General features: G+C 34.1%; 1 protein-coding gene across 2 annotated transcripts in view; it reads right to left on the reverse strand.

The window, feature by feature from the left end:
• Positions 1 to 15,356, reverse strand: part of LOC129220273 (alkylglycerol monooxygenase-like) — a 50,753-nt gene that overhangs the window by 19,166 nt on the left and 16,231 nt on the right. For both annotated transcript variants that reach the window (XM_054854656.1, XM_054854657.1), the window contains exons 3-5: positions 13,986 to 14,113; positions 6,738 to 6,889; positions 1,222 to 1,325 (exon numbers count right to left, since the gene is read on the reverse strand). In XM_054854656.1, the coding sequence (XP_054710631.1) occupies positions 1,222 to 1,325; positions 6,738 to 6,889; positions 13,986 to 14,113 (384 nt within the window). The remainder of the gene's footprint in view (positions 1 to 1,221; positions 1,326 to 6,737; positions 6,890 to 13,985; positions 14,114 to 15,356) is intronic.

A 15,356-nucleotide genomic window follows, 5' to 3' on the forward strand; every position in this document is an offset into this window, starting at 1 on the left:
GCTTTAAAAATAGAACAAAAAATAAAATATCAAATTTAATAAAAATCAGTGGGTATAGTAAGTAGATTGATAAGTTCATTGAAGTATGAGTTGCTATTTATTATTCCGTCGGAGGCTTTGGTGTACAAAAACGAAAAACAGTAAAAAAAAAGTTGAAATATAATTTTGATATTTTTATTGAACTTTATTTAAAATTTATGCTTTATTTGAGGGAGTGACAATCAAAGGGATGTAGGTGGACTATTTAAAGTTTCGAGTAAATCGCGTTAACAGTTCAGATCCTAGGTTGGCTTTCATTAAAATTTTTTCTTCTAAATCAGCGAGCAGCACCTACTAGAACTACTAATACTAGGTCTTGCCCCAAAGTGGAGGAGAGGTTTTCTTATCATTTGTACTGGTTATCTACAAATGTTTAATTTTGTGACTTATATCCCTTTGCTTCTCCTTGTCTCATTTGTGGGTACATTGTTTCAGTAAAATTACCGCGTCTAAATTTCGGAATTCACATAACTCTACACATTTTTTAGAAACAGATATGTTTTCCATTTTCAGTGAGTTTTTACCTATTTTTCCATTACTTCTCTGTTTACATTAAAAATATTACAAAATCATGTCATTATTTTCTATACATCCAAAATATTTAACTACTATTGGTACCTGCACGGCTTTGCCCGTAATAGAAAATTAAACGCTTTTTTGGTTTGCCTGTATATTTACAAATAATGTATGGTGAATTTTCTTGCCTATTGACTTGTGCCCATGTTACAGTTCCACGTTATGATAATTTCGTAATTTACTCGTTCATCTTATGATAATTTTGCTCTTAAAATTGGAATGGAAAAAGAACCACATCGAATTTTCGAAAAATCGCTTCGAGGTGCACATCCCCATGCTACAAACTAACTTTGTGCCAAATTTCATGAAAATCTGCCGAACGGTCTAGGCGCTATGCGCGTCACAGAGATCCGGACAGACAGAGAGAGAGAGAGAGCGATCCGGACAGAGAGACTTTCAGCTTTATTTTTAGTAAAGATTTGATATAAATCTCATTTTTATACTATGAAGAAAAGTTTTTTTACTTGAAAATGAATACTTTTTGACATTTCTCATATTAGTATACTATAAAAACTGTTCTTTGGCGTAAATAATGCAATATTTTCTTTTGGAGTACTCATTTAAACTTTTTAATAGAACAAGAATAAAAGCAGAACGGATTCTTACCCAAACACTGTAGTTCTGAAATACTGATTGACGTAGTGCAGTTGATAAATTGTATTCTTCAGAACTATGATGTACTTGATGAGCAGCCCATAAAATATTAATTTCTATGGAAAAACAATCCTTTATTCAATATGAAATATAAAGTAATTCAAAAATAATGGCGGGGTTTCAATATACGCAGGTCAGTCAGAAAGTTAGTTGCACTACTTCGTAAATATGTTTTGCCTGAGACAATTTTGATGAAGCTCTGTGGCAACACTTCAGACATGTACCTTTATCATGGGACGTCGGCTTCCCCAAAAGGCAAGTTTAGTTTTTCTGATAATCAGTCGCAAACATGTCTCGACAGCTGCAAGTAGCGTCCAAATTGGAAATGCGTGCAGTGATTCAATTTTGTGGGCAAAAAGGTGCAACTGCATTGAAATTTATGTACAGTAGCATGAAGTGTATGGTGAAAACAGGAGCGTAGCTAAGGGGGGGGGGTTTGGGGGACAACCCCCCCCCCCCCCCCGAAACGTTAGTCTCAAAAAAAAAAAAAAAAAAGAAGAGAAAAGAAAAAAAAAAGAAGAAAAAGAAAAATAATCAAAACGACTTTTTTCTGAGTAACAATAGTCAAAAATTCACTTTGCTCCCCCCACCCTCCAATGCCATTGAAAATCTGCTCCATGTGTAATCCTCAAGCATAAAGACGCCTCCCTCTGCTGCGACAATTTTTTGATAATTGAGTAAAATTTGACACTTTGCTTTAGAAATGAGATTGATTTGTTAAATCAACGTATATGCAGCCTTTCTTTGTCATAGATTCTGCAAATTGTTAAATATGTTTAATTTTATGAGCCGCGCAGTGGGAATATTGCATACAGTCGAATCTGTATATTTCGAATTTCACATTAAAGAAAAAAATCGAGATAAAGAGGTTTTGAGATACTGGGGCTTTAAGAAACCTTTTATAGAAATTTGAAATATGATGGTGAAAATTTGAGATCGATACTAAAGACAATATGGGCTCTTGATTAAAATTCCTCTTTATTAGTTTTGTTTGGTATTTATTCTATTATTACATTATTAAGTGCTTTATGGCGAGTTTAATGAATCATTTTGACAGTAAAAGAAACTTTAAGCATATCTTTTTCAAGAAAAAGTCTTTTACTGCTTTTTGGTCCCTGATTTTTTTTTTTTTTTTTTTTTGATTCATTATCTTGAAAGATTGAAGGATCTTGAGGTTAGCAATTGCTGCAAATCTAACTTGGCCAGTATTCTACGATTTTCCTTTTTTCATCATTTGAAAAAAACTTATACTTTCTTTTCACTCCAATCATTTCGGTTTTCTAAGGAATCACAATTTTAAGAAAGAGAGCAACCAAAGAACAGTACTAATCCAGATAACAGAGCGAAATGGCTATTAACTTGAATGACCTTTAACCATGATCTTGAAATGTTCATTTTACATGTCAAACCTGTGAATTTCACCCCTTTACTCTTCTTCCAAGAAAGTGCGCAAAACGACTGTCCTTTGGTTAATCTTCCTGGAAAGCCTATTCGTGGAACACATTTCTCCCTTTTTCCACTACCTCCTCAACTCTTGAAGACAATTCCTCTGTTTCTGAGTTGAAGAAAATGTTTTTGTTTGCTGCTTTAAAGATCATTGGGCTTCGAATCCAAAAATGATAACATAACCGGAATTCGAGACGATAGAGGTTTTTGTTGGTCTGGTCTCGTGTGTGTCATAGGTCATAGTCAAAACGACCTTTGCTAACCAGAGTATCCATTGCAATCACATTGATTTTTCAGCCAGTATTTACTGCGTTTTCTTTTGGAAACGTACAGTCTGTTTAAAATAGTACAAAGTGAAAGTTGTTGCATAATGAAGGAGAAAAACCGATAACAAGCTTTTTGCAATCCAAAGGAAAAAATTAAAATGACGAAAAGGATTGCTCTAAAAAGAGAAAGTTAACGTCGTGTGAAGAAAACGAAGTACAGTCTGCAAAGCAGCATTAGTCCCATCGGACCCTTCTGAAGGTAATTTTATTTTAATTCAAAAGAAAAACTACATAGCATTACATGAATAAAATGTTTAAAAACGAAATGAATATAGATTATTTCTATTAGCTTGGTTCGAATTAAAAAGTAGAGAGGAAAAAAAACTTCTGTTTATAATACCCGAAATTGCTGTTGCTCTCTCAAAAAGATATTTATGTAAATTCTAAAACAGCTAATAAAATTAAAAATAAAGACTTGAAAGGAGAACTGATGGTATGATGTTGAGCGAATAACTTTCTACCGCCAACATTTCTTCCCTAACTTTTTTATTCAAATTTTATTAAATGCTTAAGAATTAGCATAAATGTAAATACATAAAAAGCAACATATAAATATAACGATATGAAAAGCAATTTCATTTTTTGGGGTTATAATTCAAGAAGTCTTTTTTTATTTTGCTTCATACTTCTAGTGCAAACCAAGTTAATAAAAATAGTCTTTATAGTCTGACCATCGATGAGATTGAAAGTCAAACATCCAGTTTACAGGCGGAAATGGAAGTATCTATTAGCTTTCAAGGGATGCCAGCTTTTGTAGATGTGTGTTAGCCTCTAAATCAAACAGTCACACTGAAATGAACGGAACACGCTCATCAGATATTTGATTTCCCACTGATTGAGATAGACTGGTTTTGACAAGACGTTGCTAGAAAATTTCACTTTAAATTAAATGGAGGGAAAAGAAAGAAAAGTTAAATTTTCCACAACATTAAAAATATAAATTCTTTGCTTTTGTTTTGTTTGACACAAGTATCGGAATTGGGGCACCCCATTCCAAAGTATGTAAGATTCACCTCCCTCTTTTTTTAATACTAAAAAAATTTACATATATATACATATATATATATAATATATATATATATATATATATATATATATATATATATGAGTGTGTGTGTATATATATATATATATATATATATATATATATACATATATATATATATACACACACACTCATATATATATATATATATATATATATATATATATATATATATATATATATATATATATATATATATATATAGAAAAGAAGAACCCCCCCCCCCCCCCGAAAGTCGGGTCTAGCTACGCCTCTGGGTGAAAATGAAATGTCACGTTAAGCTATCGCGAAATGGTGCAACATGTTTGAGAATGGACGTACAGATATTGACGACGCTGAGCGCGAAGGAAGATCAAGTTCAGGTAGGAAGTGTAACTTTTCATCTCCTGACTTCATGATTTTTGGTCCCATGAAACAAGAACTTTCAAAGCGACGATACCATTTAGATGACGAGATGAAAGCTGCAACCGAACAATGGTTATCGGACATTGGACGGGATTTCTTAGCGGAAGGCATCGAAAAACTTGTACCCACGCTTCTAATAATGCTTAAATAACGGAGGTGGTTGCGTTAAAAAGTAGATTTTAAATAGAACTTTAGGATAACAATAAAGTTATAGTAAAATTTTAATCCTTTTTTTTTTTGTTTTCTTGAGCAGTGCAACTAACTTTATGACTGACCCTCGTATTTCTGAGAACAAAAATGGTAGAAAAACAGAATTTGTTTTACATTCGTAAATTATTTTAAAGATATTCTATGTGCCTTCCTATTGGCGTCTATTGGCGTCCGAACTATATCCCACCTGTACTCAAACTCCTGCTACATACGTTGTAGCAAATACGTTGTACACAGCCCCGGATGAAATTGCTGAAGTGATCCAATTTCCCAGTTTGTCAAGACAAGGCGAGTCGTAATGTTAAACTGCTAAACCTTACGTACCTTTTCCTCAAAACGTTTTAATGATAGAAACTTACAATTTTTACAATGTCTTCAAAATATATTTAAGTCTCCCGAAGTGATATTTTAAAGCAATTCTGTTTATCTCGTAATTCATTAAATTTTAAGCAATAATTACTCTTAAAATGAAAAAAAAGAAAAAAGATCGTTTTTCATCATAAAAACAGCTGCTTAAGAAAAAGTGTGAGCCCTAAGCAAAATTTTCACTTCAGTGAAGTTATGAACAAATAAATAAACGTGATAAAATTTGAAAGTAATACGTAAAGAAATTTTCTAGAAATAATTAATGAAATAAAAAAGTTTTAAAGTATCACGTTTTTAAAATGAACTAAAAAGCATAAACTAATTTCTCTATGCTTCATGTAGATTTAAAGCCCTATAAAATTTCAGAATTTCTTACAGATTGTCTGAAAAGTAATTGGTCAAAAGCAGTTATAACTCACGTTCTAATTACATTGGATTGTTGTACGTCATGCCGAAAAATCAGGGGTTTCTATGGATATTTAATTTTAATTAATGCGACAATTTTTTCGGCCTTATATTAGAGGATTTAGGCAAAAATGTAGACTAATAATTAATGTTTAATTAATTAATTAATTAGATTATAAAATATTTCACTGTCATCGGTGGTGAGATTAAATACAAAATTTCAAAAGAATCCGATCACAGAAAGTGGGTGAAAATTAAGTTGCAAAATTCTACCCGAACAGACAACGACGAAACCAAGTAAATAAAAAACATGGCGATAAAATGAACATGAGTTTCTAAAATTGACATTTTGAGAAAATCGTGGTTGAAAGTGAAATTACGTACATTTTAATGCATTTTCGCCCCATTAATATTTGAATGGAGTTACTTTCAATCCACACAAAAACATGAATTCAGTGTCGTTTGAAAGCTCTTGATTTAAATATTTTGAATGTATAAAAAGTGAAAAAAAGATATTTGTAAAGGTTTTATGGTACTAACTCCCCTTTATTAAAGACAACAGTAAAAGTTTCCTATTGTGTGAAAATTAGCGTTCGTCCCCCCCCCCCCCCCCAAAAAAAAACTGAAAAAGCTATAAAATATTAAAAAGTCAAATTCTATTTCATTGATTACCTTATTTATTAGGAATAGAAACAACAGTTAAAAAATCGTCCTAACAGAAAGGAACTTTTTACAAAAACCGTTATTGCAAAAACGAGCCCTGTGCGAAACTCGCGGTAGCAAAAAGGGAAATTTTGCTCAAAAAATATGAATATCACACATTTCTCAGCTTGAATATGTCTGTTACATTTCATTTTCCTACTTTTTAAAACGCATATTTATCAAAAAAATATTAACAATAAATAAATGAAAAATACACACTGCAAAATGCTCCCACTTTTTGTTCCGGAGAATAGGGGCAAACTTCTTAGAGAATTTTCGATATTTTTCGCTCTAGGTTAGAACCCTCCCCCCCCCCACACACAGGGAGTTTTTGTGCTTTTTAATCGCCTTTTCACTAAAATAGCCACAGTTTTTTTCCTCCATTGAATGCTAAATAATCGTTCTTGCCTACGTTTTCGTTAAAATAGTCACCTTTGCTTCAAAATAGTCACTTTAGTCGCCTTTTAGTGGCAGCCTTGCGATAAATTTTTCATTGTTTCAGGTTCGGTTAACATTTATGAACGAAAACATGAGAGTAGGAAAATGCAACAGTTTGGACTCACCATGACTTGCCCTGTGCAACCAGTAATATGCAAAATCCACTCCTATGAAGCAGAGCCACCACGTCCACACGGAATCCCATGGTAGTGTCACTAATCTCCAATTGTCATATACGTACGAGTAGGCAGCGAGCTGGACGCCGCGAGTGACCAGCCTTGGGAAAACATACCAGCATATTAGTAATCAGACGTTACTTTTCATGTCACTGCAATCGTATTTCACGCTTTGTCTCTAGAGATTAAAACGAGCTAATGTGCGGATCACATGACTTAATTTCACACCAATTCAATGTTATTTCCCCGTTATTGGCAACTTTAATGTGATTCAATAGTTAACTCTCTAAATATCAACAACAATGAGCAAATTGAAACCAGATTAAAAAAAAACATCACCAAATTTGTCGCCAGGTTGCCCACAAAACTTGGCGACCAAAAGCTTGGCGATATATTGCCAAAAGTTTGCATAAATTATAACACGACTTGAGTTTGCATTGAAATTAACATTGATTTCCCACCAAAAAGGTATAAAAGACCCCTTTGGAACATCCGAATGCAACAAAAAGGGAGATGCACAACTAGACCCCACTAGGAGTCTACGTACCAAATTTCAACTTTCTAGGACATATCGTTTTTGAGTTATGCAAGATTCATACGCACATACACACATACGTATATACAGACGTCAGAAGAAAATTCGTTGTAATTGATTCGGGAATTGTCAAAATGGATACTTAGGGTGTCTATACTTTCTTAGGCATATATGCACGTGTGGTCGGGTCGAAAAAGAACTCAGCATTCATTTGGGGGTGAGTAAAATGGAAATTAAGGTCGATTTTTGAGTGAAAATTTTTTCGCGAATACAATATTGAACGAGCTGATGTGTGCATCACATGACTTTACTCCAATTTAATGTCATTTCCCCATTATTGACATTTTAATGTGATTCAATAGTTTACTCTTTAAATATCACCAACAATGGCCAAGTTAAGACCAAATTTGGGAAAAAACGCCAAATTTGTCGCCAAGTTGGCGACAAAACCCAAAAAGGCAAAAGACTCTTTAGGAACACCCGAATGCAACCAAACGGAAGGTGAACAACTAGACCTCACTAGGAGTCTACGAACCAAATTTCAACTTTCTAGGACATACCGTTCTTGAGTTATGTTACATACGCATATCCGCACATACATACATACGCACATACAGACGTCACGAGAAAATTCGTTGTAATTAACTCGGGAATCGTCAAATGGATATTTCGCGTGTCTATACGTTCTTAGGCACTTATCCATGTGTGGTCGAATCGGAAAAAAAAAAAAAAACCCTCAACATTCATTCGGGGGTGAGTAAAATGGAAATTAAGGTCTATTTTTGGGAGAAAATTTTTTCGCGAATACAATACTTCTTTTACTTCGTAAAAGGAAGTAAAAAATAACGCCAAAAATATTGAAATTCTGTCTGTGGTGGGCCTTTGTATGGTAGACCTCATAGCACTTATAATAGCCATGAAACTTAGTACAAAATTACTTGAAGCTCATGGGGTTTGCACCTCGGAGCTTCTTTTTTTTCTTTTAATTTCGATTTTTTTCTTGTAATTAATTTTTTGAGCTAAAATTTCACATAAATTGCCTATTGAAGGGATGAAAGATTTCCCACACTTAAGCATTGTTTTCATTCGAATGAGCGTTTTTTTTCTGCATCAGATTAAGCTTGATCCATTTTTTTCAATTAATTAGAGAAACAGATATAAGGGTTTTTATTTTAGCAAAAGTCCCAAGCTAAACTCAATTCAAGTGCAAAAACAACAGTGGTAACAACTAAAGTGCAAAATGTTACTGGAGACCATAAATTTGAAAACTACTTTTCAAACGTACAAAAAGGCCGTTTTGCAATGCTCAGGAGCCCGTTAGTACCTACAGCTGCGCCAGTGGTCGGAAGCAGGGCCTAACTTCCCAATAGGCGGAGTAGGCAGCTGCAAAATTTTCAGAGGCGGTAAATTTTGCTACATATTTTTTTTAAAATTAATACTCTTAAAGTGAACTACTAGCATTCTTTCATTTTTCATAGTGACATCCTTTTCTTGTAATTTAATAATGTTTACTTTCACTCATCTTATGAAAATTAAATATTTTCATATTAATATTTTCATTTATAAGCACGTAATTAGAATAGTGCAAAACAGTAAGTGTGAAAACGACAAGCGGTGACGATTGAAGAAAAGCAAGTGTCATTGCTTTTGACCAGAAGCTACAGCAAGATTTGAGTTTAACTTTAGTGAAGTTTATTCAATTATGGTTTCTTCAGTGATTGACGTGTATTTTCTCTTCTACGTTATTAATATTTAAACATTTTTCTGTCAATAGCATTAAGTCTGGGCGGCAAATGAAAATGAGTGACGAGCGAAAAAATGATTTTAAATGAAGAAAAAATGCTTAGTTAAAAACAGATGAACAAAAAGGAGTCTTCAAAAACTTTTTAAAAAGTGGCACATATTTTTCAAATGGGCAGTTTTCAAAAGCAAAATCTTTGGACTTTTTGAAATGTAGTCCAGTAACAATTTACAGCTGAAATACCATTGAGCAATGAGGAGCGGTAAGAAACGCAAGGTGAGTGAACGTAATAACACAGAGAAAACTATTTAAATCGTTGATTCATAGATGAAAACAATTCTCAATTTGCCGAATGATAAAAAACGAGCATGCACGAAAATCACCAAAAATCGACCTTAATTTCTTTTGCTCTTCCCCGAATGAATGTTGAGTTTTTTTCGACTCGACCACACGTGGATAAGTGCCTAAGAACGTATAGACAAGCGAAATATCCATAATGACGATTCCCCGAGTTAATTACAACGAATTTTTCTCGTGACATCTGTATGTACGAATGAACGTATGTATGTCGCATATCTAAAGATGAAAACAGTCGGAAAAAAGAAAATTTCGGAAAAAAACCGTTTTTTTTCCGAAGGAGTAAATTTCCACTTCGGAAAAATTGAAAAAAAAAAAGAATTTTTCCACTTTTTAGGGTTTTAATTGAAATTTTCAACAAAAAGTGATTAGAAATTTCTCACGCTTAAATTCTGATGCAATCCCCCCCTCCCCGTTTTACGTTAAAATACTGTCTAACATTAATGCAAGTTGTTGTATGACAATATAATTTGCATATAGATCAAAAAATGTTTAATAATACTTTTTGCAAAAAAGCTTAAACCAATAACCTTAGTGAAGAATTTATTTTCCTTCTTCATAAAACAAACAAGCATAACTTTAATCACAAAACTATGTTTCTGCTGACTGTGCGAACCAAATGTACAGGTGCGGCAGAAAAAAAAAAACAGGCAAGCAATTTCCCAAGAAACTCTATTAAAAACAAATAAATTAACAAAACACAAAAAATAATATTATGAGAAGACCTTTAGCAATCAATAAATTTAATTGGTTTCAAACTAGCAGCCTTTTGCAGTAATACAGAGATGCAACTGCTTATTGAAATTTTCATTCAAGGGCCAGCAAGTCCTTTAATCAATCCTATTCCCTATAAAGCAATTGGTTTAGAAAGTCCAAACTTATGTGTAGTTTAGGGTAGACCTTTGACTCTGAAACAGGCCATACAGTGTAATAAATGGGATTGAGGTCGAGCGAGTAGAGCTCCCACTCTAAAGATGATATCATGTCAAAAACAATGCGCCTTGCACCACTCTTGTCTTTTTGGCCATATGAATCGGTGTGGAGTTAAAGGAAAATCCAGTCTACAATGCTGAAGTGCTCTTAGGCCCACAGAAATACAATAACTTCTAAATGTCCTTCTGGTTCACTTTTTGATTCATTTTACGGCCCTCATCCACAAAAAATAGAGATTTTTTGTCGCTTGTGCTGATTCCATCTCAGACCAAGCCTGACTTCGGGTTTTGGCGATATCTAACACTTTTTAAGGTGCTTGGAGTGTCTACAGACCAAATCCTATGGTTCTGGGAGATGTGAGCCGGTTGAACGGTAAATCAGTGAAAGGTATATCTTCCAGCGTGGACTTGCGGCCCGTCTCAAACGTTTCTGGCATCTTTGGAGTCATACGAATGCCTGAACTTTTTGGAACTCGTAAAACTTCTGTTTGAGCTGTTTTTTTCCCTTAGTCCACTTATCGGTCACAAATTCCCACAAACGACTGCTCTCGTGGAAACCCAAGGATTTCATTGAACTCACTTTTGGATGACCTGACGATTAACTGAAATGTTCACTGTTCGTTTTTGTACACATTCCCGACTATCATTTCCAAGCCACTTGAAACGGCATGCCGTTTCAAATACTGTTTGTCGAGGGACAACAAGCAAACGAACTGTCGTTCTACTTGGTTAAACAACTTAAAATAGCAGGTATTTTGCTTAAAATTGTAAGAAAACCGAAAAACAATACATAAACTAGGTAATATATTGTAAATTATTTTCTAATAAAGTGAGAAACAAAAATAAATTAGGCACTCATTAAAATGAAATTACCTTTCTTCCATTCGATGATACAATTTTTGTCCGATATTTTTTTGCCGCACCCTGTATACTGCCGTGCTAAGCAAAAAAATTTGCAGGGCTCAAGCTGAGATATTGTATTTTAAAGTGTGGCTCTTCCATATATTTGATTCAGATGTCTTTTTTTTTTTTTTTTTAAAGAATTTTTCAAAACAATAGTTCTTGATCAAATGACCCTAAAACATTTTATTTATTAAGTAAAATACGAAACAGAGAACAACTTGGTTATAATAACTCAAATTTGTTCAAAAGTGCTGGTATGACAACTTTTACTACTGTGCTTAGCACGGCCGTATGAATAAACTGAAACTGTAGTTTAAGTTTTGGTTCAGCTTAAGAAACACCAATTTAGTTTTGATTTGGTCTGAGACTGGATTGGAAAAAATAAAAACTCAATAGCTTTCATTTTCAGACAGTAAAGTTACATTGTATTATTTTTCTTTCAAAAAAAAAAATCATCATGTTTGAAAGTCGAAAATTTCAATTAATACTTCAAGTTTCAAAGGCAATCTAAAATAGAAAATGTAATTGTTACGATTAGACACACATTACCCAATATTATTGGTTGAATGACGACTTGACTTATTTCTGGTGTTTGATCATGAAAGCTCTCAGTTATAAAACAAAAAGTTTATTTTTTTTTTTTTTTTGTTCTAATTAATCTTACCTTTATGTGTATTTCTGTCAAGCAGATGTGTGGATAGCATATATTTCTTAATGCTTAACCCTTTATATGTTCCAAGAAACACAGAGCTATTAAGAAACCTAATTTTATTCATAAAAAAAATCAAATTTTCCATTTTTTCCAATTTTTCCCGAAAAAACCGGTAAAAAACCGGTTTTTTTCCACCATTTCAAAATTTCCGGAAATTTTACATCTCTACGCATACCTCAAGAACGGTAAGTCCTAGAAAATTGAAATTTGGTACGTAGACTCCTAGTGGGGTCTAGTTGTGCACCTCCCCTTTTGGTTGCATTCAGTCTTTTTTGGGTCGCGCCAAGTTTTATCGCCAACTTGGCAATTAATTTGGCGATTTTTTTTTTTTTTTTTTGAAATCTGTTTTAATGTGACCACTGTTGGTGATATTTAGAGAATAAACTATTGAGTCACATTAAAATTGCCAATAATAGGGAAATGACATGGAGTAAAAGGAAGTCATATGATGCACACATCAGCTCGTTTGTAAAAGGAAGTAAAAAGAAAAAAGACTCTCAACGTTGCAATCTTGTTTCCAAATTTTCCAAATAAGGAATTTTTTGGGAGGTCACAGTGACCTCCCATCGGGGCACCCTGAGTATAAAATGTCATCATTTCTTCAAAAGCTTGATAGTTTAAATTTCGAGAACACTATTTTTGCGTTTGTTTTAACCACGGAAATTTTGCTTTTTTTTTTTTGGAAGATGGCGGGGGGACAGATTTCAGATCTGCCTAGGGGCGGCGTAGAGCTAAATGGCTCTGGTCGGAGTAGCGACGCTGCTGTAGTATCGACATTTAGTGTTTGTAATGTAGCGCAATACTTTTTTTTTTAAGTAGTGCAGTGAGTAGTCTGAAACAAAAAAAAATAGTAGTTTGAAGCGATTTCTGGGCACGTGAAAAGCAGGAAAATGCTTTTGAAAATTAAATTGTTTGCAAAGCGTACTTGCAAAGCGGAGTACTAAATGCTTGTCTCTCGCTGCAAAAGTGATCCCAATAAGCATACTAATTATTTGTTTAAAATTTGATTCATATCTCAATACGTTTTCACATTGTTAATGGACTGCATGTGTAATTTTCGTGAAAAGAATCAGACGATTTTCAAGTTCGGGCCAGACACTAGCCAGAATTAACCTTCTGGGGTGAGGGTTTTTCATAGCTGTAGTCACATGAATATTAACTGTCATATTAGCCCCTCAAAACCCCCCTGGTGGCGTCCCTGGGAGTTTCTCTTTCATAGCCGCCATTTTTAGTTTTCGTTGTTAGCGCCAACTACTTGTCTTTTGCTAGTACTATAGCAATGAGAAAAAAAAAAAAATTAATTTGAATTTTTGACCTCTTGAATTCAAATTATGTTTTTCAAGTGTGTGTGTGTGTGTGTATATAGGCGTGTGTGTTTATGTGTGTGTGTGGGGTATGTGTTTGTGTGTAGGGGTATGTGTATGTGTAGGCATGTGTGTTTGTGTCTGCGTGCAGGTATGAGTGTGTGGGTAGTTGTGTTTATGGGTGTATGTGTGGGGGGGGGGGGGAGAATGTGTATGTGTGTGTAGGCATATGTGTTCGTGTCCAGGCATGAGTGCGTGGGTAGTTGTGTGTCGGCGCTGTGTGTTTGTGTAGGTGTCTGTATGTATGCGTGTGTGTGTGTATGTGTTTAAGTGTGTGTGTAGGCATATGAATGTGTATGTGTTTGTGTGTGTGTGTACGTGCGTGTATGCATGTGTGTAAATGTAGGATATTGACGCAACCTGGAGACTGTTTTTGCTAGAGGGGCAGCAGCGCGAGGTGCGACACCCGGTCGACGGTGGTGCTGCAGAGGGTGGTGGTGGGAAAATAAAATTATAGCACGCCAAAACAGTCAAATGAAAGCAATAAGCAATCGTAATTGCTCAAAAAAAAAAAAAACTTGATGATGAGATTACGATCAAAATAAAAAAAGAATTATGAATAAATCTTGAGTAGTTTTTCAACTAAATTTTCGTTATCAGTGCAAAACTTTACAAACAACCGGCACGGCAGCCACTTAGAATTTTTTGTTCACCTCGATAATTCTTGCACCATTCCTTGGGATATAGATCCAATTGCATCATTTATTCTTGTGAGGGGTTTGTTTCTGTGAAGTTTCACTATCCACTCTAAAAGAAAGAGGAATGCAAAGTGCGGAACAACCTGTGGAAGAAAAAAAGAAATAGGTATGAACAATAAAATAAAGATTGCAAAAATTCAAATTCATTATGTTTCAGTCACATTTTAGTCTAAAAGGTGTGTTGGAGAGGAAAGTTTATCAACTCAATACCTATTACGTCAAAAAAAAAAAACATTAAAAATCACTCTCACATATAATGTTAATGTATTAACTTTTGAACGACAAGGTATTTGCGTCCTTCAGACCCCCCCCCCCCCAAATCTGAATGACGTGCCTGAGCTATATTCTGTCTAGAGATTAGAGATAAACTAAATAGCAACGAGACATTAGGCGATCTTGTTATTTACTTTGCGCTGATTAGACTAAAAACAGCACCACTTTGAGTGTCAATTTTCGCAGGCAGCACTTTTTCGGCTTTCGCATTCTCTTCTTACTTATCGTAGCTTTAAAAAAAAAAAGAAAAAAAAATTAAATGAAAACAAAAAAACCCGACCGCGTAAAAACCAAAAAAACTAAAAAAATATAAGCCCAGTAGTTTAGAATTTTATTAAGTATTACTGAATAACTACTCCATCGAACTAGGTTTATAATCGATACACACATAAGACAAATCATAAATTCAAAATCAGAATAGAAGGATCAACAGTCGGGGCCCATTCCTTTTTGACCAGTCAAGGAACCCCGTAAAATTTGAATGGGCCACGACTGTTGATCCTTCTATTCTGCTTTTGAATTTATGATTTGTCTTATGTGTGTATCGATTACAAAACTAGTTCAATGGAGTAGTTATTCAGTCATTATCATTAATAAAATTCTAAACTACTGGGCTTATATATTTTTTCTTTTTAGTTTTTTTGGTTTTTACGCAGTCGTGTTTTTTGTTTTTAATTAATTATTATTTTTTATTTTACCCTTTTTAGTTAATTTTCATTGACTTAGTTATTATGATCATAAGACGGCAAATTTCGAAATCTTGTCATTTTATTGAGAAAATTTATATCGTGAGGATTATTAAGTTACTTGCAATGGTCTCAACTACTAACTATTAGTCCCTCTAGGGACCTTACTCGGCTTAAAGCTACATATGCTGAACTTTTAGCAAAAATGTGCGAACTTCAGACAATCACAGCTATATTAACAGAGCGGAAAAGTAGTTAGTCAAATCTTTCTCCCAAAACTAAAAAAGCCCGTCAAGAGGGTACACGTCGCGAAACTCAGTCCCTTGAACCAGCGACAAAAAGAAATGCAACATGTTAGAGATGAAAA

The sequence above is a fragment of the Uloborus diversus genome, chromosome 4 (assembly GCF_026930045.1).
Source record: "Uloborus diversus isolate 005 chromosome 4, Udiv.v.3.1, whole genome shotgun sequence".
In the NCBI taxonomy this organism is placed as follows: domain Eukaryota; kingdom Metazoa; phylum Arthropoda; class Arachnida; order Araneae; family Uloboridae; genus Uloborus; species Uloborus diversus.